The 25,019-nt window shown below is 46.1% G+C and overlaps 1 protein-coding gene and 1 non-coding gene across 3 annotated transcripts in view; one reads left to right on the forward strand and one right to left on the reverse strand.

Moving 5' to 3' along the window:
• The window catches only part of OTOA (otoancorin), a 68,015-nt gene that overhangs the window by 25,151 nt on the left and 17,845 nt on the right, over positions 1-25,019 (reverse strand). Inside the window, exons 9-20 of one of the 2 annotated variants that reach the window (XM_027614046.1) lie at positions 24,364-24,467; positions 20,456-20,556; positions 18,441-18,580; positions 16,888-17,011; positions 14,121-14,336; positions 11,962-12,129; positions 10,744-10,884; positions 8,659-8,717; positions 8,365-8,482; positions 5,062-5,135; positions 1,965-2,100; positions 769-959 (exon numbers count right to left, since the gene is read on the reverse strand). In XM_027614046.1, coding sequence (XP_027469847.1) covers positions 769-959; positions 1,965-2,100; positions 5,062-5,135; positions 8,365-8,482; positions 8,659-8,717; positions 10,744-10,884; positions 11,962-12,129; positions 14,121-14,336; positions 16,888-17,011; positions 18,441-18,580; positions 20,456-20,556; positions 24,364-24,467 — 1,572 coding nt within the window. Of the gene's footprint in view, positions 1-768; positions 960-1,964; positions 2,101-5,061; positions 5,136-8,364; positions 8,519-8,658; positions 8,718-10,743; positions 10,885-11,961; positions 12,130-14,120; positions 14,337-16,887; positions 17,012-18,440; positions 18,581-20,455; positions 20,557-24,363; positions 24,468-25,019 lie in introns of both variants that reach the window. The other variant, XM_027614045.1, reaches the window with a different exon arrangement.
• TRNAQ-UUG lies at positions 6,065-6,148 on the forward strand. Its single transcript has one exon. It is a non-coding gene; the product is annotated as a tRNA-Gln (tRNA).

Here is a 25,019-nt window from a genome sequence, read left to right on the forward strand (position 1 = left end):
TACATTCTGTTTCTGAACTCAATAAATTCCCACTTCTTTTTTAGCTTGAATTGTTGGAACTTCTGTCACTTACAGCACAGCCTGTACTTCCTCTTCCATTACTGTCCCCATTCTACAGATGTAGAAATTAAAGTGCAAAAAGATTAAATAGCTTTTCCCGGGTCACATAGACAATAGAGCGTACCACCACGTACACAAAACTTGAACCCAAGGAGTCGGCCTCTAGAGTCCATGTCCCATGTGCCTGGGACAGAGTAATTACTCCAGAAACATCTGCTGTTTTTAACCGCTGACTGATGGCTAGGTCCTACTCAAATACCCGCCCCAACTTCAGAAGACTCTACATGAGAAAAAACAGTTCTGTGTCCGTCCCCTCCCCTGCCCAGAGCTGCCCCAGACCCAGAGCTGACAATGCTTTGATCATCGGCATTACTGTTACTGTTTGTTGTTGTTATTACACAAGAATAAGGATGCACCTCCTTGCATTTGTAAAGTGCCAGCTTTCATAACTCCTGTCCTTAAATGTGCCAAGATCGTACTGGTGACAACCACAGACGCCTACAGAGCAGCTACTGTCCTCACTTTACAGGGCATCTGAAGCCCAAAAAAGAAAGGTCACATTTCTAGAATAAACGAAAGCGGCTAACCTTGCGCTAAGCAAGAGACTCTCTTGTTTGGAGGGCAGGAGCACCAGGGTTCGGCACCCCTTGTGCAGCGCTCAGCCCCCCACCCTCCCCATCCCCGGGGCCAAGCCTGGCCCCTCCTCACCCGTGCTGTTCCAGGAGCCTGAGCCTCACCGCAGCCTTCTGCTCGGGGCTAAGGTCTGGGCAGTCTCTGAGCCCGTGCAGGGCTGTGGCCCAGGCCGGAGTGGAGACCCCACGGTGGAGGACGGCTGCCGGCAAGTGGCAGAGCAGTTTGCCCACGATGTCTACCGCGTACTCATCAGCAATGAAGTTGTCCTGAAACCGACAAGTGGAGCTGATGGGAAGATCCAGCAGGGCTCAAGATTGTGACCCCTCCACAACACATCCCAATCCCCAACCTCGTGAAGAGGTTCCGGGACCTGAATCACCCACCCTACCATGGACTAGAAGAGACAGCACAGGGTCTGATTTTACCCCAGGGAGGCAGGCCTTGGAAGTCTAGGAGGCCCCACCAAGGAGCCGGTGTGGGCAGAAGACTTGGCACGTGGTGAACACTCCATAATTGAGGACTGACGTCATTGTTGGTGCCATTGCTCTGAGGATACCCCAGAGTTCAACGACCATGCTAATAATACTACAGCAAGAATAAAAACAGCACTTCAAAATCTGTATGGGACTTGAAAGCCTCTAAAGCTCTTTCCCCAATGACAAAAGGAGATAGATAACATTTGAATATTTAACACATGCCAGGCAGTGTTCTAAGAGCTTACACTTCCTAATCTTCATCTTCAAAGTAACTGTAAGAGGTAAGTACTAATATCACCCACTTTTTAAAGATAAAGAAACTGCCAGCCAGTGGCAAGCCTAGGGGTCACACTCAGACAATGTGCCCTTTGGGCCTTGGCATTGAACAATTTATTGCCTATTTCATGCCCTCAATAACTGTGCAGGAAGTGCTCTTGCACCCATCTTAGGGATGAGAAGACTGAGGCTCAAGGAGGGGAATAACTTGCTGGAAGCCACATAACCAATTACCGCCAGAGGCCAGCCTAGATCCCAGACTGTGTACTGTGATCTTTCTAGTCCCCCAGAGCAGCCTCCCATCGTTCAAGCCCCAGGATGGCAGTCCTCAGAACTGATGGCCAAGACTGCCCCACCCAGGGTCCCAGGGCCAGCTCTGAGACCCACAAGTCAGACTTCAGGCCATCACCACAAGCTCAAGGTCCCAGCCAGATCCCCCGAGGGCTCCCCAGGATAGCCATAGACACCCAGAGAGGAAAGAATATCAGGGAAAGTGTCACCCAGGAAGAGTTTCCTTACCAGGCACTGCTGTACCTTCCTAAGGACTGAATTCTTTTTGTGGGAATCTAAAACCAAGGAGTCCAACTGACTCTTCCCCAGGCTGATCAGAAACGGTACACACTGGGAAGCTGGGACAGAAGCCAGGTAGCGAGCCCTGGAAAGAGACGGGGAGAATGAGAGGGGGAAAACAATGGCAGCTCTGCATTTGCCCCTGAAATCAGCCTCCACATGCCCAAGAGCTTATCCCAGGGCTGTTCTATAAATGTTTGTTCTCCCCAGGGATGTTGTGGCTTCTCTTGTGATGGAGCAAGCCTCCCACCCACCACGCCCCTCTTCTGTGGGCAGGGAAACAGATGTCCCATCCTGCCTCTCTTCTACACCCAAGTAGCATCAATCAGAGAATGGGGTCTCCATAAACATATGTTGAGGGGTGCCTGGTTGGCTCAGTCTTTAATCCTCTGCCTTCGTTTCCAGTCATGATCTCAGGGTCCTGGGATCGAGCCCCGCATGGGGTTCCCTGCTCAGCAGGGAGCCTGCTTCTCCCTCTTCTACTCCTCCTGCTTGTGTTCCCTCTCTCGCTGTGTCTCTCTCTGTCAAATAAATAAATAAAATCTTAAAAAAAATATGTTGCCTGATGGACTGGTTGAGGGGAGATGAAGAGAAAGAAAAAGAAAAGGTAGGGACGCCTGGGTCGCTCAGTTGGTTGAGTGTCTGCCTTCGGCTCAGGTCATGATCCCGGGGTCCTGGGATCGAGCCCTGCATCGGACTTCCTGCTCAGCGGGAGCCTGCTTCTCCCTCTGCCTCTGCTGTTCCCCCTGCCTGTGCTGTCTGGCTCTCTCAAATAAATAAACTCTTAAAAAATAAAGAAGAAGAAGAAAAAGTAGAAGTAAGAGATAAAGAACAGAGAGAATAAGATAGAAAGTGAGAAAGAAAGACAAGGAGAGAGCAGGAAAAAGTAAGAGAAATGACACCTGATTCTGGCATCTCCAGTCCAGAACACCCCCCACCCCACCGCAAACTCTTGACCATGTATTCTTAACGGAGGCAATATGGCCCCCTAGGGGGAAAAACTGGTTCGGTTAAAGACAGCGGAAAAAAAAAAAAATCTTAATTATTACAATGATTTGTGACCCACTAAACCTCAATCCTATTCAACAAAATCTTATTCTTGGTAAATTCTCTCATTCAGGAGAAATTAAATTGTTCCCTTTAGGGAGGCAATAATGAAACAGAGGTTGAGAAAGACCGCTCTAGACCCACATGGCCTACTCATCATGACCGGTAGACTGTTCCAAAACCAAATTCTACATGTTCTTCCTCTTCTACACCAGCCCATGTGTCTTTTTCCCTTTATTCCCAAATCTGTCATTGCTACCAGCTTAATATTACTCAAATCTGTTCTTGCCTCTCCATTCACAGGACTGCTATCTTATTTATCTCTTCATTCATTCAGCAAATATCTGCTGCATGCCAGGAACTGTACTGGCACCAGCTACAAACATGAACACTAGATGAGGGGGAGGTCCCTGTTCTCAGGATGCTTCATTCCAGTAAGGTAAAGACAAGAGAAACCAGTGAATAAAACAGGTCATTTCAGCCAGTGATAAATGTAAGGAAGAAAACAAAATGGCTCTGCAATGGAGAATGATGGTGAGGACAGCTGGGGAGCCCGTTCTAAGACACAGGTACTTAAGCTGAGATGTGGATGAGTAGAAGGAGAAAGCCATGCCAAGGTCCAGGCTCTAGAAATAAGCTTCCATGTCTCCCTCCTTCCGGCCAGGCTCCCCTGCAATCTGTCCACTATGTGGAAAGAGGTAATGATCTCTCTGAAACATAAATCTGAGGATCTGTGCCCAGAATACAGGTGGAACACCTCATGGTGTCATACAAACCTTCCCTGATTTGACTGTTACCTCTCTGGCATTCTGTCCCCCAACTACTCTGCAGATACACACCCTTCACTTCCCTTGCCCACCGCTGGACCAAACATTCCTTGTGCCCCTGCCTGGAGTGTCCATCTTGAACTCTGAAACCCCCAGCTCATTCTCTGAGTTTAGTCTCCTCCAGCTCTCCAGTCTGAAAGAGTCACACCCCCCTCTGTGCCCTCTACCCATCACCCTTTCCCATGGTAACAGCACCTGGCTTTCTTGGAGAATCACCCCCTTCACTTGAAGTCCTTGTGGTTTGGGGTGGACCCCACTTCACTCTCAGCTCCAGGGGTACAATATCAAACTAAGCCAGTCAGAATTGTCTATCCACCACAACCCCAGTCAAACCCACGACTTACTGAGAAGGATGGGGAAAAAAAAGTCTTTTAACCAGGAGGATATAGCCTTGAATCGGTCAGAGACCACTACAGAGAAAGAAGATGCCTGACGCAGAAGCCTACAGAGGAAAGCTGGGCCAAAAGACAGATGGCTGACCACTGAGCCCCTGGATCCAGTCATGCCTGAAGTCTATTCCTGGAGTTTCCAGTTACCTGAACCAAAACTGACTTTTATTGCTTAAGCCAGTTTGAGTTAAGGCTCTTATCACTTTCAACCAAATATCAACTTGACATTATAAATGGCTTCATGCTTGTATATTCCCCCTCCCAGAGACTGTAAGCTCTTATAAGGGGAAAAATAAATGATCTTTGAGAACTACTACACAGTAAGCATTCAGTAAATTTTTTTTTTAATAAATGAAGACAATTAACAGCAAGAGAAGGAAGAGGGAAATAAAGAGAAAAAGAGTGTCCAGACTATGTTTGAAAAAGCAGGGCTCCCCCTCCCAGGCCTGAACGCCCACCATACCAGGAGAAATTCCCACAACTCACATCAGCCTTGATCACCCTGGAGCCTGGGCACAGCTGGGAGGCCAGCCCAGATGGGACCTGCTTCACCGGCACTCACTCGGGCTTGGATTGCTTTGGCTTTGGTTTTTAAATAACAGGGGGAGGAAAAAGGCAAGAGACTCTGTCTGAAATATCTATGTGGGGTTCAGAATTTAAATCCTGGTTCACAAGGGCTTAATCCTGGAAGGCACTCTCCACTCTGGCTCGGGGGTGAGATGACTTGGATGACTCCCACCAATCTCATTGTTGGGCCAGACAGGGGAGCCAATGTTCACTTACGGGAGTGCAGTCAAGAGGAAAGGTGGCATAGAGGATCTGGAGACCTCCCAGTATTTCCACGCCAAACAATTAACCTGAAAGATTAAAGCAATTCTAGGAATTTAGTCCAATAATCATAAGAGCAAACAAAACTGTGCTTTCTTTGGGCCAGGCACTGTTCTAAGTGCTCTATATATGTTTACTTATTATTGAAGAGAACACCCTACAATGTAGGTATCACTACTGTGCCCAGTTTAGGGATGAGCACACCGAGGCGACAACAAGACGAACACAAAAATTTAAGTCTGAGAATGCTCACCTTGTTTTGTTTATAACTGCAAGAAAGTGAGATGTTAAATTCATTAAGCAAGGAGGCCATTAGACTGAAGTGGCCCTGATGACAGGGCGCCCTACGTAAGCACACCAAAATCGAAGTCCATAAATGCCTCAAGGTTATGAAATCAAAACACCAACAACAACCAATCACCAAGAGTCAACTAGGCTTTAAGCTATAACCAGTCAAATAATTTCTTTCTCTGCATCTGCACTTTCTCTGTATATGTCTCTTCCCCTGCAGGGCACTCTAAACCACTTCTGGTTCAGCACTGCCCAATTCCAATCGATTTTTGCTCAGAAAAACTCTAAATTTTTCTGAACTCTAAATCTCAAAAAAAAAAAAAAATATGCCTAGGTTTACCTTTTAACAGAGCCAGAATGTCACTGTCCCTCGGTCTGGGATTGGTTAGGTAAGTTATGGTATATCCATACAACTGAATGCTATGCAACTATTTTGTTTCAAAAGGTAGATTTATATCCATTAACATGGAATGACGGCCATGACCTATTTATGTACACACACACACACACACGCCTGTGCTATAAAGTTAAACAGAACAACGTATATAGTATGAACTCATTTGTGTTTTTTTAAATTACACGTAAATACATTTTATAGACACAAAAAAACTCACAAAGTCGATAGCAAACTTTTCTTCGTGGTTACATTAAGAGAGATTCTCAGGGCGCCTGGGTGGCTCAGTTGGTAAAGCGTCTGACTTTGGCTCAGGTCTTGACCTCAGGGTCCTGGGATCAAGCCCCGCATCGGGCTCCCCACTCAGTGGGGAGTCTGCTTGTCCCTCTGTCCCTCCCCAATGCTAGAGCACTCCCTCCCTCTCTCTCTCTCAAATAAATAAATAAAATCTTTAAAAAAAAAAAAAGAAGAACTCTAAATCTCAGCACCTTTGAGACTTTGGGTTGGAAAACGCTTTGTTGTGGGGCTGTTCTCTGCATTGTAGGAAGTGAGCAGCATCCCTGGCCTCTACTCACTAGATGCATCTCCCCCAGGAGTGACAACCGAAAGTGTCTCCAGATATGGCTAAATAGTTTTCCGAGAATCACTGCTCCAGGGGAAATTTGGGGAAATTTTACTCTCTATATATTGTTTTATTCTTTAATAATAATTATGTGTTTTCAGCAAAAGTGTAAACAACAAAGGCAAATTTTCTAATTAACTGGTATTTGAAGCTCCTGAGCATTGAGGGATTCTAGGTAAGGAGCTTTGTTGGAACAATTCTTCCTCCTTGAACATGGAGGTCTTCCTCAAAGTAGGTCTGACCTCCACCCACTGGATCAGTTTGAGGAGTATAAAGGAGACCGCCATGCCAGGGTCCAGGTTACCAAAATAATTTGCTTTCCTCCCTGCGTGGGCAAACTTCTAATACAGTTCAATAGTTCTTACCAGGGAACTTTTATAAATGTGAATTATCAGGCTTCACCCCAGAAGTTGGAAGTGAGGCTCTGCAATTGTGTTGTTGTTAATGTTGTTTTCATCTGTGGGGTTTTTTTAAACAGCTTTATTGAGGTATTTTGATATGGAAAGACCTGCACGTATAATGCATACACTTTGATGAATTTGGACATAGACAAACACCCTTGATACCATCACACAATCAAGGTAATAGACACATCCAACACCTCCCAGAGTTACCTTTATTCCTTTTTGTTTTTGTTTTTGTGGTAAGAGCACTTAACATGAGATCTACCCTCTTAACAAATTCTGAAGTATACAATACTGCATTGTTAATGATAGGCACTGTGTTGCACAGCAGATTTCTATAATGTATTCATCTAGTAAAACTGAAACTTAATACCCATCAAACAACCCCAGCATTCCAGGCAATGCTGATACTCAAATTGGAGAACCACTGACTGAATGCAAGGGAATGACAGGGCTTTGTGAAAATTTTGCCTATTCCTCTAAGGACCTTGGATTATACACCAAGCTTTAAGCTTATTTTCTGGCTCTCAGGGAGAGAATTCATTATCTGGAAACTTTTCATTCATATCTACAACACGCCAGGCCAGAGGCAGGAAGATGCCTTGTATATCTGCCTGCTCACCCTCTCAGGACTCTGTCCCACCAAAAGTTTAGACTCCCAAGTCCAAACACTGTTCCCAAGGCCCGATTTTACTTGCTTAGATCCAGTGAAAAGTCAGTTTCCGCCTCTGGTCTCCCCAAAAGGATAAAGAGTCTCCCTAACCATTTGGAAAATGAAGTATTAAATGAAGAAGAAAATACTTTTATTAAAGTACTGTTCCCGGGGGGTGGGGGGATGGGTTAGCCTGGTGATGGGTATTAAAGAGGGCACATTCTGCGTGGAGCACTGGATATTATACACAAATAATGAATCATGGAACACTACATCAAAAACTAATGATGTAATGTATGGTGATTAACATAACAATAAAAAATTTTAAAAAAATACTGTTCCCATTCCAGGCTACCTCTGGAAAGGACAGGAAGGAGGGAAATGACTTTCAGTCTCAGAACATAATTACGAACATGCCAAACGGTGTACCCTACAACTGTATTTTATCTGAGTTTCGATCTGAGTTTAGAATAACCAATCTGGTGAAGCTCTGGCTGTAGAGACAGGGTTATCTGGAGCTTTTAAAAAAGAAACTGGAGGGGCGCCTGGGTGGCTCAGTCATTAAGCGTCTGCCTTCAGCTCGGGTCATGGTCCCAGGGTCCTGGGATCGAGCCCCGCATTGGGCTCCCTGCTCCATGGGAAGCCTGCTTCTCCCTCTCCCACTCCCCCTGCTTATGTTCCCTCTCTCACTGTGTCTCTCTCTGTCAATAAATAAATAAGAAATAAATAAAATCTTTTAAAAAAAGATAAAAAAGAAACTGGAGAAAACCTGGCTCAATATTTGGCCCCACATCATCACTTGCATGGGAATAATCCTGGCACAAATATCTTAAGCTGCCATAGTCAATCCAAGCAGGGAGAGAGAATCAGAAGCTCGAACATGCTGTAATGGTACCTGATAGGGTGAGAGCAGGGAGAGGTTGTTCTCAAAATAGTGGAAATGGGTCAGAAAGGAGTCCGCACTCATGGCATCAATGTGGGAGCATGTCACGCCTTTGACCAGCTGCCCTGTGCTGGAAAACAGAACAAGGGACCCAGGAGAAGAAGGGCTGGGGAGGGGAGAAGAAAGAAGGGGCAAGAGAAAGCAGGTCTGATGGGCACAGGCTACAGACTGACTGTCCAACTCTCCCTCCTGGGAAATTAGGCTCCAAAGGGCTCATCAGCCCCCAGGCCAAGTATACTCGCCTACCTCAGGAGCTCCTCGGGCCTTCTGGTCGACTTTGACAGAAGCTCATACAGGAACAAGGCCTGAGGGAAGAGAATGGTTGCCAGGACGGATAGAGCACTCACTTACTTACTCACTCACCCTGAGGAGCACAGTGTGTGCCCAGCACCATGAAGCCCTATGGGGAGGACACACTATGATCCCATTTTACAGATGGGGAAACGGAGGCCTAACAGGCTATGTTATTCACCCAGGCCCACACAACTGCTAGGTGGTAGAGCTGGGATTTGAACCAGTGTCAGAGTGATTGCAGAATGCATGCTCTCACACCTGGAGGATCCCCTGTGCTCTAGAACACAAATGAGGAGCAAAGCCGTCAGGAAGCAAGGCTGGAGGTTTATTTCCTATGCTTTGTGAAGCTGCTGATCAGCTGAGGACCCTCCACAGCCCCTGTCCATGCCCCCCTACTAGCTCCCAGGAAGCAAAAGAGAAGATGGATGAACAGACCAAGACGGGCTAGAAAGTACCATCAATAAAGTAACTCCTACTTGCAGCACACGCTGCCCTCCAACCCTCCCAGATGGGCACTCTACAAGAACAATACCTAGTAGGCAGGGGAGTCATTTGTTTTAAGGAACGTAATTTTACAGAACACCTAACTTGCAGATGCGATCAAGTATGACATTCATCTGTTTTATAGACTCTGAAACTTTGAACATAATTCCTCAAAAGGAATAAATTATGAGCCAGGGTTAGGCAGAGGCATCTGTGACATGACAGCCAGGCCCAGGAGAAAGGAACAGCTAGGAAGGTAAGCTCCCTAAGCTCTGTGTGTGGCCCCAGACATTTCCTCAGGCGCAGGATCAAGTTCTGGAACCCTATCCCACCCCAGTCTTCCCTATCGCTAAGATTCTCTCCCTCCCTCTCCCTCCGCCCCTCCCCACCACACCCCACCCCTCAGCAGGTGCACACATGCTCTCTCTCTCTCTCTCAAGCTCTAAAAAAAATAAATAAATCATTAAAAAAAAGAAAGAAACTATCCCCATTTCACACTGAGAAAACTGAGGCTGAGTGAGAAGTGGCTCCCCCAAAGTTAATAAATGGTAGCACCCAAATTCATGCTCAGGTCTTGTCCAACTTCTTAATACTATGGGGTTCTGCCCCCTGAGTGTAATCACACAGAAATAAATTTCTTTTACCAAATTCACCTTAAAACGGAGCTTTCCCACAAGGCAGAGAGTCAGAAATCCAGGAGCGATCTGGGCATCATGGTTGTGATATTGTGATTTACAATAAGAAATCTCTATTTGTTCTTATTCCCTTTTCTGGCACCAGCTCCTAAAACCCTGGGAATTTCCTAAGCAGGGAGAGTAATCAAGGCCTCTTTTCTCATGTTAATGAACGACTTTTTGGAAAGCACCTGAGGGTGGAGGGATGTTGCTGGAAGAACCAAACTCGTGAGTGGAGGGTTGGAACTTTCAGTCCCACCCTGGACCTCCAGGGAGGGGAGAGGGACTGGATGCTGAATCAATCACTAACAGCCAATGATTTCATCAAGCATGCCTATGTGATAAAGCCTCCATAAAAACCCAAAAGCACCCAGTTCAGAGAGCTTCCAGTTGGTGAACAGGTGTAGGTGCTGGGAGGGTGGTGCATCTGGAGAGGCCATGGAAGCTCCGCACCCATTCCCCACACCTTGTCCCATGCTTCTCTTCCTTCTGGCTGTTCCTGAGTTATAGCCTTTTATAATAAAGCAGTGATCTAGTAAGTAAAATGTTTCTCTGAGTTCTGTGAGCGCTTGACTAAGTTAATCAAACCAAAGTAGGGCAGGGTGGTCATTGGAACCTTTGATCTACAGCTGGTAGGTCAGAAGCACAGGGGACGAGGACTTGTGACTGGCATCTGAAGTTGAGGGGCAGGGGGTGTAGGATTATAGGGCTGGACCCTTGACCTGTGGGATCTGATGTCATCACCAGGTTGACAGTGTCAGAACTGAGATGAATCATAGGACACCCAACTGATGTTGGAGAATTCCTTGTTGGTGTGAGGAACCCACTCCCCCCAACATATACACATCCAAATTGGTGTCAGAATCCTCAGTGGTCATACCTGACTCCTTCGAAGCTCCTTTTCCTTTAGGACTGTAGTGTTAAATCCAGGTTCCCTCCGTAAATCGAAAAGAGACACCTCCTTAAAGAAAGCCCCTTGTATTTCCACAATGCCTGAGGTAGTATCTCCTGCTTCAATCATCTGCCAAGAGTGAGGATAAGCATAATAACCACCTTGTAGAAGGTGCACTGAACTTTGGGTAAGGGCCAGGCACTGTGTCAGTGCTTTCAGAGGCCATGAAATCCACCATATCTGCTCAGCAACCCTCTGAGGTGGGGGACTATCCTTACCCCCATTCTGCAGGTGAGAAAACTGAGGCTTAGTAAGTAACTGGTTGAAAGTTGATAAGTAAGATTCAAGCACAAGTCCATCTTATTCCAGAACCCACATTCTTTATTTTAACCAGACGTGCTATTGCTATCTGCAAGGTGTTGGTATTTTAAGTCCAACTCCTTGGGTTTCATTTCCTAACAGATTTTGCAACTGGACACAGCAGGTGTGAGAGAATAGGACGCCCAACGACCCACTGCCAAGGGAGAAAGAGGAACATAGGTGTGACTTCAAATCATGGAAGGGGCTTTCAGAAGCACTCTGTGAACTTCGGGATTCATTTTGAGATTTGAAAAACAAACTTTCAAAACATTATCATATCAAGAAACCTAATTTAAGAAAAGTCTTCCAGAGTCAACTGGCTAAGGAAAGCTCCAGGGTCTGGGAAGAAATATAGTGTGACCCTTGGAGCGCCTCGGTGGCGCAGTCAGTTAACTGTCCGTCTCTTGGTTTCAGCTCAGGTCCTGATCTCAGGGTCATGAACTCAAGGCCCCACATCAGGCTCAGCTTAGAGTCTGTTTGAGATTCTCTCTTCCTTTCCCTCTGCCCCTCCCACTCATGCTCTTTCTCTCTAAAATAAACAAATTAATCTTTAAAACAGAAAGAGAGGAAGGAAGGAAGGACAGAAGGAAGGAAGGAAGGAGGAAAGGAAGGAAGGGAGGGAGGAGGAAAGGAAGGGAGGGAGGGAGGGAAAGAAAAGAAAAATGCAGCATGAACCTCTTTCTGGAAAAGAAGGAAAGTGGCCATCAGGGCAAGGTTCAGAACACACCAAAGATTCAGCTAACCCCAGCCCTGAGTCAATGGCCCAAAGTCACAGCACACTCACAAAACCCCAAAACCACATGCTCTGTGAACCACACGGCTGAGGACCCGATGTCTTCCTCTCACCTTGCTGAGGACACCTTGCTTCTGGGCAGGTGACAAGTCGGACACATGCAAAGAGACCGTGCTTCTCAGGACCTGCAGGAGGTCCCTGCAATCCATGCCATAGAAGGCCTGGGTGCCAATCCCGGCCAGCAGCACGCCCATCTGGCTGACATTGTAGAAAGACGGCACCTGGGAAGACCGGCCGCGAGGAGGATGAGGTTCTACTCTGGTTTCTCACCTGGGAGACACTTACCCCACTGCATGCCGGTATCTGGATGGGTGCCAGGGGCACGACTGGAAGCAAGACACATGCTGCCCTCCCAGACCTTCCTTCCTTCCATCAGGAAAGAGAGTCAATATCAAAACACAACACATGAAGCTAGTGCTCTGCCCAGGGCATACCGTGCTGTCCGAGGCCACAGTACAAATATCAAAAAGTCATGACCCATGCACCACAGCTGGCCATACAATGGGCTTCTGGGTGTGTGTTGAACTTGGACTAGCTGACAACATTTTAAAATGGGGGTAATTTCCATTAAAATCCAGGTTTAAAAAAAAATCTGAGCACCAGGCAATACCAGGCCCACATCGGCAACAGTTGGCAAGAACTGACCAGCAGCTGCCCCTTGACGTAGGTCATGGGGCTCTCAGTTTACCTAGCCCCACCCCCTCGTACAAGGCCCCCAGGTAGCCCACTTTTCTCATGAAGTCCCCTGACACAGCAAACCCCATGCTCATCTATCTCCATGTAGAAGCTTTGAGTTGAAAAAAATGTTTCAGGATATGGGTCTGATATTTTATGACAGATAGGATTGTGGCTGTCTGCCCCATCAGAAACTCTACTTGTTTTGTCTCCTTCCTTTAGAGTAAAGATGCTAGATGGTTTTCCATATAATCAGGAACATTCATTCCTTAGCTCTACAAAAAGCCAGTTGTGTGGTTTGCCTGCTGTGCTCTGTAGAATGGATAGTCTCTACCATCCTCAAGGAAGGCAAGACCTCTCGAGCTCTTGGCATCTTCATAACAATTGCTTCACCAAAGAGACAAGTCACTTTGTCCAGGACTGGGAGGAACAAGACGGTCTCCCTCAGCTCCCTGAAATCAAATGCATGTTTCACTGTGCAAGTAAACTCACAGGGCCCCAGTCAAAACAGAGGAGGGCAGCCAAGCCTTCAAACTAAGTTGCCATGAGGCTAGAAGAGACAAGAATGGGCTAGCCTTGGCCTTGAGTCAGAAAGTAAGAATGGATGGACCATGGCCATGGTGCCATGCTGGAGGCAGTCAGCATGGGAGTTAAGCAAGCAGACTCTGAAGCCAGACATCCTGGGTTCAATCCCAGCTGTGTCCCTTTTATGGGACCCTGGCAATTCCCTTACACACTCTGTGCCCCTCATGAATGACATAGAAAATGAAGATCAGAACATACTACTGACCTCAAATGGTTGTTGAGAACATTGAACAATTAACTCACTTAGACCCGAACCTGGCACACAGGAAGTACTTAATGTATATGTTATTATTGTCACTTTGGAATTGGTCCCCAGTCCAGTCCTCATGAACTAGTCTGCATCCCGGGACACAGCTATGAGACAGAAAGAGCAGGACACCAAAATACTTAGGGGCTCAGGGTTCTGGAGCCCCTTTTACTGAGCCCAGGGCAGAGAAATGATTTCCCCAGGAAAAAAGACTCATTTCCCACCCCAGGAGCAACTGGACATGGACTAATAAGGCTCCTGTCCCCTCTAAACAGGACCTTCAGCAAGGACAATTCCCTCCCTGCTGCCCAAAATGAATAAAATAGCATTATCTTTCATCTCAGGATGAGGGACGTGTTTGCAGCCTCAATAACAAGCAAGGAAATCCTGGAATAGGTCCCAAGCTTTGCAAACAACACAACAGCCACCACTCATTGAGCTCACACTCTAGGTCACATGTTCCAACCTCTTCCTGCGTACTGACCTGCAGAATCCTTACAGCCCTCCTACAGAAGAGGCGCTATCATTATCCCCATCCTACAAATAGAGAAACTGAGGCAAAAAGGCAGGCCCATTGTCCAGTGTCTCGCAGCTAGTAAACGGCAGAGCGAGTCCTCTTTGGCACCATCTTCGTACTGACTGTCTGTCCTTGTGTGTCACTGGCCCTTGGGTCTCAGAGCATTAAAAAAAAGAGTTCCAACTGACCTTCTCATGGGCCAAGTATTTGGCAGACAAGATGATGACCTGGCTCTTGGTCCAGCCTGAGACCTGGTTGAGGGTAGACATGGCACCATGCACAGCCTCGGGGGAGAGGGATTCCAGCTGACTGTGGGTCAAGCCCACAACCGCATCCGACAAAGAGCCCAGAGTCTCATTGAGGGTCTGGTTTTCCATGGCGATGTCCAGGAGGTCGGCTTTGAGCTAGAAGGGGAGCAAGCTGGCATGAGGGTGGGTAACAAGCAGCACAGTGGCTCCCTCTGCCTACGCCCTGGGGTAGTCACAACACCCTCCCCAACCCTGGCCCAAGGAGTCCTGACCAGACAATGAGTCACCCCAATGAAGAGCACCACCTCCTCTGGCCTGGACCTTAATATGCTACAAATTCACTTTGTACTTCATTTAAATATTAACTTGCTATTAAATCAACCTTGAAACAAGGCAGAAGGAAATTTTGTTCACTTTGTCCATAATTCTACCACCCTCTCATAGCATCTGTTGTCTTTTTGTGACCTTGAACTCTGCATCCATATACATGGCTGCTTTTCTTTCATGAAACATCCAGGGTGTTCTTTGTGATAATATATAATCCATGTAAAAATAATTTTTTATTTAAGTGAAAGTAAAATCTCCTGAAACTCCTCATAAAAATAACTATGATTAGGGGCCCCTGGGTGCCTCAGCTGGTTAAGGGGATGACTCTTGATTTTGGCTTAGGTCGTGATCTCAGGGTCCTGGGATCGAACCCTGCGTGGGGCACCCTGCTCAGCGGGGAATCTGCTTCTCCCTCTGCCTCTACCCCCGACACCTCACTCATGCTCATTATCTCTCTATCAGATAAATAAATAAATCTTACAAAAATAAGTAAACTACAGCATGTTTCACATAGTCATAACATGAATGGAAGTATGATTTTCTATATTTTTTACTTAGGTCTTACACAGATTTTCACGTTTCTGGGATCGCCTTAACAATGATTTTATTATACTATGCCTATCTAGTTATAGTTAACTGTGTTTCCTAACCACTCTCAGTAAAGAACATTGCTACATGACCTCTGTGCCCAAAAATGAGAATGGTTCATGTTTTCACACCTGAAGTTGTAGGAACAGTGTATTCCTATCAGAAATGTGCACACCAGTGTACCAGGCAATACTGAAATGGCCACTGGGGGGCAGCAGAGTGAAATGAAAGAAAGCTGTCACAGCCTCTGGGGTCTCCAAATTCTGCAGCTTTCCTTCCCAGCGGCTCAGCTTCCACATCTGTAAGACGGAGACATGTGCTTGAGCAGTGCTTTGCAAAGCACTGTGGTCCTTGACCAGCAACATGACCCAGAACCTTGTTAGAAATGCAGATTCTCAGGCCCTGCCCGGGTCCTCCTGAACCAGAGACACTGAGTTTGAGGCCCGGCAACCAGTATTTTAACAAACCCTCCAGGTGACTCTGATGCACCCTCTGGTCTGGGAAGTACTGAGCTAGGTGATCCCAAAGGGTACTCTTATATCTTCACTGTATTGGACTTTCTCTGTCAGAACGGCCACCGCTTATGCCTGTGGCTTTAAAATACATTCATCTTCTGATGTTTGGTTTGAGTTGGCTTGGGAGAGATCCTTTCCCTTGAAAATAAAAACATGCATTGGTGAAGATCATTATGACTATGTCCAATGTCAAATGGGATCGGGAATTTTATAGTTACATGTGAAAAACTACTGTGGAATTATTGATGGCATTATCAAAATGTTCTTTTTTTTTAATTCTAAGTAGGCTCCATGCTCAACCTGGGACTCGAACTCACAACCCTGAGATCAAGAGTCGCATGCTCTCCCAACTGAGCCAGCCAGATGCCCCAAAATTTTAATGTTGCTCTCACATCATCTTTTCAATTAAAAAAAAAATGAAAAGAGCCAAAAACAAAAAGAAGCCAGGCAGAACTGACACTTGAAGGGAAGAAAGGAGAGAGAAATGGGGAGGAAAGGGGAAATGAGAAAGTCTGTCTGTGCCAGTTTGCCCAGAACTTTGGTCTAGGAACTCAGTAAACACACTGTAATCCAGTGTTCTCAACCTTGGCTACACTGGAATCACGTGAGGATTTTTTGAAACATACCATTCCCAGGCCACAGCCCTAACCAATACCTCGAGAATCTCCAGGGACGGAGCTGGTGGGGTGCTACTAAGGCAGAGCCAGGTTTGAGAACCCTGCATTATCTCCTTCTGTTCCAAGCATGGTCACCAGACCAGCTGCTTCAGCATCGCCTGGAAGCTTGTCAGAAGTGCAGCCTGGGTGGCTCAGTTGGTTAAGTGTCTGCCTTCAGCTCAGGTCCTGATTCCAGGGTCCTGAGATTGAATCCCATGTCGGACTCCCTGCTCAGAGGGGAGTCTGCTTCTCCCTCTCCCTCTGCCTGCTTGTGCTCTCTCTAATAAATAAATAAAATCTTTACTAAAAAAAAAAGTACAGTCTCCACTCAGGGCTCCGCTGAGACCCACTGAATCAGAATCCACATTGAAGATCCCAAGCAATCCTTACACATGGTTAAGTTCAAGGTGGCCACTCTGAATTTTGATCTATCCCAGGTTTTCCCTTATACTGCTTTATGTCATTTCTTCCCATTTTAAGCTCATCCCAGGATTTGAGATGCCATCTGCTGTGGCTGAACCTAGATCCTGATTAAGCTGACGTGTTTTCTCTCAAAGGCCAGGCAAGACTTTGCTCTCCGTTTCTCCAGCCATCTCCCCAGGGCCCTGCGCCCCACTGCACCTGCTGAACCCCAGCCTGAAAGCCCCTCAGGTGGCTGCACTTGATCATCTGGTGGAGGAGGACTTGGGCCACTGCGGCATCCAGCAAATCCAGGTCATCGTAGAAACAGACCAGCAGCCCCAGCCTGTGTGGGAAAATAAGGGTGCTGGCGGGGGGCTCAGAGCTGGGGGCCACAACCACAGCCCTGTCCCATGCAGAACCAAGAGTGATGGTCAGAGCAGCTACCACATGCCAGGGATCATGCTGAGCCCTGTACCTGATCACCCCATCACAGTAACCCTATGAGGTAGATGCTCTTATTAGCCCCATTTCACAGAAGGGCAAACAGAGCAGTCAAGTAAGTTGCCAAAGACAAAGTAGTGGAGTCAGGACTTAAAACTAGATCCATCCAGCTATACCATCTCTCTTCCCAGGGCAGTCAGAGACACAAGGGAAGTGTGATGCTGAGGCCATTGAAAACTCCCATTTTCCACATGGAGATAGAGGGTTTGCTCACCTCAGATGATGATGACCTCAAAAGGAAAGAAAAAGACAGGAAGTAGGACAGTGTAAGGGCAGGGGGGGGATTTGAACCCTGGTCTAGCTGGGAGCACTGTACTTAGTGGTTAAGAGCACAGATTCAGGCCAACAAGAGTTTGAAGCCCAGCTATATGGGATATTTGATCCAACAAGTTACTTAACTTCTCTGCCAAGCTGCTGCATGCACAGTTGAGCAGTCCACACTGTGTACCACTGTACAGGGTGACCCTGTCTCTCTGAGCCTTGAATAAAAGGGAGGTTGGCTTTGTTCACCATAGCACATCACAATGAATATGATGAACGGAGGAATCAGGAGTACTGTGAGAGTTCAATGGGAAGATCAGCACACTTCCTGGTGGACACCAGGCACTCCTTCATTAATGGATGCTCTTAGAGCTAGTATGAAATCTATTCAATTCAGCATGGCTGGACCACCTGGTTGACCAGGCTCCACCTGGATTGACCCTCTCAGAAAGACACTGACATGGGGCGCCTGGGTGGCTCAGGCGTTAAGCGTCTGACCCCTTTCTGGGGTCACCAAGTACACAGCTCCTGGCCCATCCACCTGGAGGATCATGTTACAATCTTTAAATTAGAGAGCTGATGTCATCTGTGGATCCCCCACCTGAGAATCTGGATAATAAGAGGTTCACAAATATGGGGACCCAAAAGCTCTTTCCAATCCTCAACCCACCCTAATGGAAATTACACATTGACCTTGGACAGAAAACTGAGTATTTAAGATATTCTATTTCCATGCTCAGAGCTGAAATCTTGGCACTGGATAAGGTTGCATAAAATGCCTGGCACAGGAGAGGCTCAGAAAGAATTTGTTCCCACCTCACCCCACTTTATAACTCCTTCAAAGGGTGTTTCTTTGGGGAAATGCTTCCCCTCATGTGCACAGAGACATGGGGCTATTTAAAGAGATGGACCAGCCACCTCCCTTCCCTCCCAGGGTCCTCTGCTGCTCAGAGGAAGCTGGTGCTTCGATCACATTTTGGGAAACAACTCGGAGGACCCCTGCCCCTTGCCTGTGGATGGTGGAGGTATTCCTCATGTCAAAGCTGGAGGAGCTGATCCTCTCCAGGAACGCCTGGGCCAGTTCGGGTGTGATGTCATAAACCGTGTCCAGCAGCTTGGTGGCATTGTCATAGCTGATAAACAGTCCAATCTGGTGGTCAAGGGCAGGAAGACTGGTGAGGAGGACTGACGTGGCCCCGAGCAGCCCCACCCTAGTGGTCCACGCTGTGCCCCACCTCAGAGACTCGGAGATGCCCAGTTCCCGTTGTCACTGATTTCTCAATGGTCTGTCACAACTGTTTTGGCTTCCTCCTCAACCCAACACTTAGGAAAGTGTTATATTTCAGTATCTGAGCTGTTGAACTCTTTGGAAGCTAATGTTTGCACATTTCTTTGTAGATTTGTTATGGGGAGGTCAGAGAATATGGCCCACAAAATTTGGGGCATCAGGGTGTTTTTTTAAGTAGATGAGTAAGTTTACAAATGGGTCTCGGGTGATGAAAAACAGTGTGTGCTCCCTTGGTAAGATACAAATATAGAGAAAGATAGAAATATATAGATTCAACTTTATTAAATACACCATTCAGATTCTTTCTGTTCTTATTCATTTTCTGCCTAGGTGTCCAAGGGTATCAAGCTGAAGTCTCCCATCTTTCTATGCAGTTATTCTGTGCTCATGAAGTCGTCTCTCCCTTGTGGATTCTATTCTTTGTCCATATAAAATTCCCCCTTAGTGTTGGTACCCGGTGGGGCTTTGCCTCCCTTCGCTACACTTTAGAAGATGAAGAAAAGTTGCAAATGACCTCTTGATCTTAGAAATTCCTCCCCAGGGGTCCAGCTTCCTAACAATTTAATCTCCACCTAACTTCCAGAAGTTCGCTCAATATTGGGAAAGTAAAATTGAGGTTAATCCATTTTATAACTGCAGATTACAAAACTGAAAAATGTTTGAAATAGTCTCAGCCCCCTAGGTCAAAAGAGGAACCTAGATACGTCAACTATACTTCAATTAAAAATTTTAAAAATTTTTCTTAAAAAGAAGAACCTGGGGGCGCCTGGGTGGCTCAGTTGGTTAAACATCTGCCTTTGGCTCAGGTCATGATCCCAGAGTCCTAGAATCAAGTCCCATGTCGGGCTCCATGCTCAGCTGGGAGCCTGCTTCTCTCTCTGCCCCTCCCCCTGACGCTTGTGCTCTGTCTCTGTGTCTGAAATAAATAAAATCTTTAAAAAAGATAAAGAAAAAGAAGAACCTGGTTCTGCGTCTGGTTTCATAATAAGCCGACATTGTTGGATCAATTGGCCCTTGAGAGAGCCAGTCATGTGATACAAACACTTCTCTCACTGACCAGGAGAAAGTCAAGACACACATGATAAAAACTGGAGGCAAGCCCTAAAGTCTTTATGAATGCCTCCCTGTTGGCAACATGCTTTGGAGACTGCATTCCAGAATCATGATGCCCAAGGGATTTCAGTGTCACTGGGTCAACAACAGGAGGACAGACAGGTTGGCCAGTGAGTGAAAGTAACCTTAGAACTTGTACATTTCTTAACTGTAAACTCTACCGTTAAAATCCAATCATTGCTCATACTGAAATAGCTATCAATAGAAGTAGCTATAAATAGAAGTCGCTAGTAATCCATGATTCGTTTGATTTGGGTTCATGCTTCCAAGGACCAGAAACTCTATAGCTATTGTCCTTGGCCTTTCTTGAATACAAAAATACCCTAAAATGATTTTTGGTTCACAGCCAACATTTTCTTTATATCATGTTGGTTCACACTGGAGCTACCCTGGTTGTCTACAATTCTTGTTCTTTTCTTGGTTCGTCTGCACTAAAAGCAATCTGATGACCAACGACTTGAGGCCTCATCCCAAGAGTTTTCTTCAGAGATTCAAGATATATTGGCCGAGGTGGGTATCCAGTTTTCCAGGGCACCTCGACTGGCTGAACATGAGAGGTTTAGAATACACCTTTCCCCAGATGGCTCGGTGATGGGAACATGGAAATGTATGTTTCCCACTTACTTCTAAAGGACTAATTTTCACAATTTCTTCAAATGATAGGTGAACCATGTATCTTCCCAAAATCCATAAGTTTTCTGCACTGACCCATGAAACAGAGTCATCTGCAAAAAAATATATAAATGGAGAAATACGTAAATAAATAAATAAAAGCCCCTGCCTGGTATGTGATAATCAAAATCATCTTTGACATCAGGACTTCCTTCCTATGTTCATTCATTCGTTCAACAACCATTCATGGACAGCCTCCTACCTAGGAGACGTTACGCTACACATAGGCAACCACAGATACCAGCCACCTGAGGCTTTGTTCCTCAGCAGCATGGTCCCTGGACTAGCAGCACCAGGACCATCTGGAAACTTATTAAAAATGCAGATTATTTTAAAAAATGCAGATTATTTGGGGGTACCTGGGTAGTGCGGTCAGTTAAGTGGCCGACTCTTTATTTCTGCTCAGGTCATGATCTTGGGGTCGTGGGATTGAACCTGCCTTGAGCTCTGCGCTCAGTGTGGCGTCTGCTGTGTTCCCCTCTCCCCTCTTTCTCTGCTCCTCCCCCCGCTCACACTTGCTCTCTCTCTCTCAAATAAATAAATAAGTAAAGTTTTTAAAAAAAAGATTCCTTTAAAAAAATGCAGACTATTTTTTAATAGTTAAGATCACAAAATATAGTTTTACTTTTAGTTGGCTTAGTTACTAAATAATCTGGCAACTTGAAATATACATGACTCTTTCATTACTACCAGTAACAATCATTATCAGCCTTATTGATTAGCACCAGGTTACAGTATTTGAGCCAAACCAACTACTCATCCTTCCTCATATGCACCCCAAATGTTCTCCAAATCTTCTCTCATGTGGGCCCTTTTCATCAGCTAGGATGCCTTTGCCCTAACTCTTCTGCTCTGAAATCCTATCTTCAGAATTGAGTTCAAACATTCCCTCTTCCCTCTAAAGCCTTGTCTTGTCTCCTCAGCCATCAGTAATTTCCCCCTCCTCTGAATTCCCAGAAGATTCTGTCGCTCTGTTCAGGCATTTGAAATTGCTCGTCAGCGGGATGTCAGTGGGACTTCAAGAACCATCAAGTCCAGGCTCCATTTGGACTTCACATTTCACTAAGCTAGAATCAACCTCATTGCCTCCAATCCTTCAGTAAACGACTTTTACACACAACAACATTGCGTTGGCGGCATTTTGGGGAAATGGAAGAAGCAGGGGAGCGTTTACAGGACACAGTGACTTCATCACCAAGAGCTGTTGCAAAAAGCCAGGGGCAATGATTCTCATGCCCAGACAAGATGGTGAAGTCAGCGGCGGTATGGGCTGGGTCACAAGACCAACAGGATGCCTCGTCAGCCTGGGAATCAGAGCTCTTGGGGTGAGCAGAGAGAAATGCCCTAGGATCCCCTAGATGAGATGAAGACTCTGGACATTTGACTTGGTTATTAGAAGGGCTGGTCCCCGAAAGCTAGAGAACTGGGTGGTGTGCCACTAAACTCATCAAGAACCAAGTTGAGTTGTTAATTTTAGATTAGTTATAAAGCATAAAGCGTATTTCTGCAGACCAAGGATCCCAAAGATGGGGATATTTTTAACACCCAAAGTATTCCCAGTTAGCTCAAGGAACTTCATGAAAAATAAAAAGCTTAAATGCCAAGTAGAATTCGTTTTAATTCACTTGAGTATAATAATAAAACATAGCATATAGGAATTTTAGAAGGAATGTCTGTCTCTAATTAAATTCTGGCGACAAGGACTTAGGGAAGTCTAGAGGCTGAGTGGCTCTCTCAGGGTTACACACGGTGAGATTCAGATTTCTGGAGGCTGTAAATATGCATCAGGTAGAGGGAATTCCGCCACACACTGAAGACATCGATTATTCTGTTGTGGGACACTCCTTATACACAAATCTCAGAGCTTAATTCCAGGAAAAGGATTGATTGGCCCTCACTACACTCCAGTCCCACAGGCTTCCTTTATGTTTCCCCAAAACACTGAGCTCATTCCCACCCCAGGGCCTCTGTGTTTGCTGTTCTCCTGCCTGCAACACCCTTCCCCCCAAAGCCTCACAGGACCCGTTCCATTTTCTCATTATGGTCTCAATTCAAATGTCAGGTCCTCTCTGATTCTTCAGTCCAGAGGCTGGCAAACTACATAGCCCACCAGCCAAATCCAACCCACCACCTGCTTTTGTGGAGGCTGTGAGCTTGGTTTTTACGCTTCTAAATAGTTGGAAGTAACATCAAAAGACTATTTTGTGGCATGTGACAATTGTGAAATCCCAATTTCAAGGCCCATAAATAAGGTTCCCCTGGGACCCAGCCCCGCCTGCTCACCTGATATCAATATCTGCTTTAGCACCAGAACATGAGAGTTGATTCACTGAGCCAGACTACAGGCCCACAGAGCCTAAGATATTTACTCTGACCCTTTATGGAAAACGATGGCCAAGTCCCGTTCTGGTCCAAAGCACTAAGCCTTTCCATAACATTCATCCATTTTATTTTATTTTCTTCATAGCACCTACTGGTGCCTGAGCCCTCTCTCCCTCTTAATTTGCTGGTTTAAAACTTTTCTCCACCTACCCTCCCCCAATAAAACAAGAGCTCTATGAGAGCAGAGACTTTGTCTTTGTCTTATTTTCCTCTGTATCTCCAGGGGCTGACTCACGGTAGGATTTGGTAAGTGTTTAAAAAGTTTATTCCGTTTACACGACTCACATTAAAAACTCAACAAATTGAAGCCATCTGAGACATTGTCTGCATTACTCATCTACACAATCATTCTTTTCTTTTTTTTCAGTTGTAGTAATTATAACATAAAGTTTACTAACTTAACCATTTGTAAGCGGATGGTTCCGCGCTATTAAGTACATTCACTTCGCTGTGCAACCATCAACACCATCCACCTCCAGAACATTTTCGTCTCGCAAAACCAAAACTGTCCCCAAGAAACAACGACTCCCCACTTCCCCCTCCTCCCAGCCCCTGGCAACCACCCTTCCTACTTTCTGGCTCCATGAATTTGACTCCTCTAATACATATCTGTAAAATAAATGAGTTTTGACCTACTTCTGCCTCGGCTGCCAGGAAACTAGATTTCCTTTTAAAAATTTACCGCGTCCCACTCTAATCCAGATTTATGATAGATTTTTGAACTTGAAACCTTACTCTAAAGGTTCTCTTTGAATCCAAGACGCAGTCGTTATTTACGTTCCACTTACAAACTAGGACAGCCCATTGATTTTAAGATGCAGAGGCATCCTTATTTTGGAGACTTGAACGTGTGGGAAGTGTATGGATGGAATAGGGTATGGGTTTGTTTTGGGTTTTTTCAGTTTTGTTTATTTGGGGCACCTGGGTGAGTCAGTTAAGCGTCCGCCTTCAGCTCAGGTCATGATCTCAGGGTCCTGGGATCGAGTCCTGCATCGGGCTCCCTGCTCAGTGGGGAGCCTGCTTCTCCCTCTGTGGCCTCTGCCACACACACCGCCCCCCCCGCCACTCATGCTCTCTCTCTTTCTCTATCAAATAAATAAAATCTTAAAAAAAAAAACACACACATTTTATTTATTTGGGAGAGAGAGCGCTAGAGTGAGAGACAGCATGAGCCAAGGCAGAGGGAGAGGGAGAAGCAGACTCCCCTCTGAGCAGGGAGCCCGATGCAGGACTCGATCCCGGGACCCTGGGATCATGACCTGAGCCGAAGGCAGACGCTGAACCGACTGAGCCACCCAGGTGCCCCTGGGGTATGTGTTTTATTCCATAAACCACATCAAACCCTTTTCGGAAGGTGGGAAGGACGGGTAAAAATAAAAAATAACAATGAAATCAAATCCCTATCTTCAGAGAGGAAGCACTACTTTTAAGGATGGACTCCCCCTGAAAAGTGATCCCACTCCGAAGCCCAGGCTCACCAGTAGCCTTGGAGGACGTCTGCAAAATCCCAGTCATCCAGGAGTAGAGAGCTCTCTGGGAATGAGCCGAGGTTTGGTCGTAGAGATCTTTGAACACCGCAGATCTAAATGACAAACATGGGCATCAATTTCGGAACAAACAGGTGGAGGACTTGAGACAGGGTCAAAACAGCCAATGGACCCAAAGCTGTCTTGTGTTAAAAAGCCTTCCCAGTCCCTTGCTACGTGTAGCTATTGGCCCATTTATCCTCTGTCCTTCACATCTAAATATCTTCCAAAGAGTGCTCTCCACTTCCTCACCTCTTAGTCACTTCTTTTTTGTTGTTGCTGTTGTTTTATTTTTTTATTTCTTAAGATTTTATTTATTTATTTGAGAGAGAATGCGTGTGCACACAAAAAGTGGGGGGAGGGGCAGAGGGAGAGGGAGAAGCAGACTCCCCACTGAGCAGGGAGCCGGACTCAGGGTTCAGTCCCAGGATCCTAGGATCATGACCTGAGCCAAAAGCAGACACTTAACCGACTGAGCCACCCAGGCACCCCTCTTCTTTTTTTGTAACAGCTTTATGGAGATATAATTCCCACATCATATAATTCACCCGTTGAAAATGTACAATTCAATGGTGTTCCCAGAGTTGTGCAACCATCACCACATTCAA

This window comes from Zalophus californianus, chromosome 10, assembly GCF_009762305.2.
Source record: "Zalophus californianus isolate mZalCal1 chromosome 10, mZalCal1.pri.v2, whole genome shotgun sequence".
Classification (NCBI taxonomy): Eukaryota; Metazoa; Chordata; class Mammalia; order Carnivora; family Otariidae; genus Zalophus; species Zalophus californianus.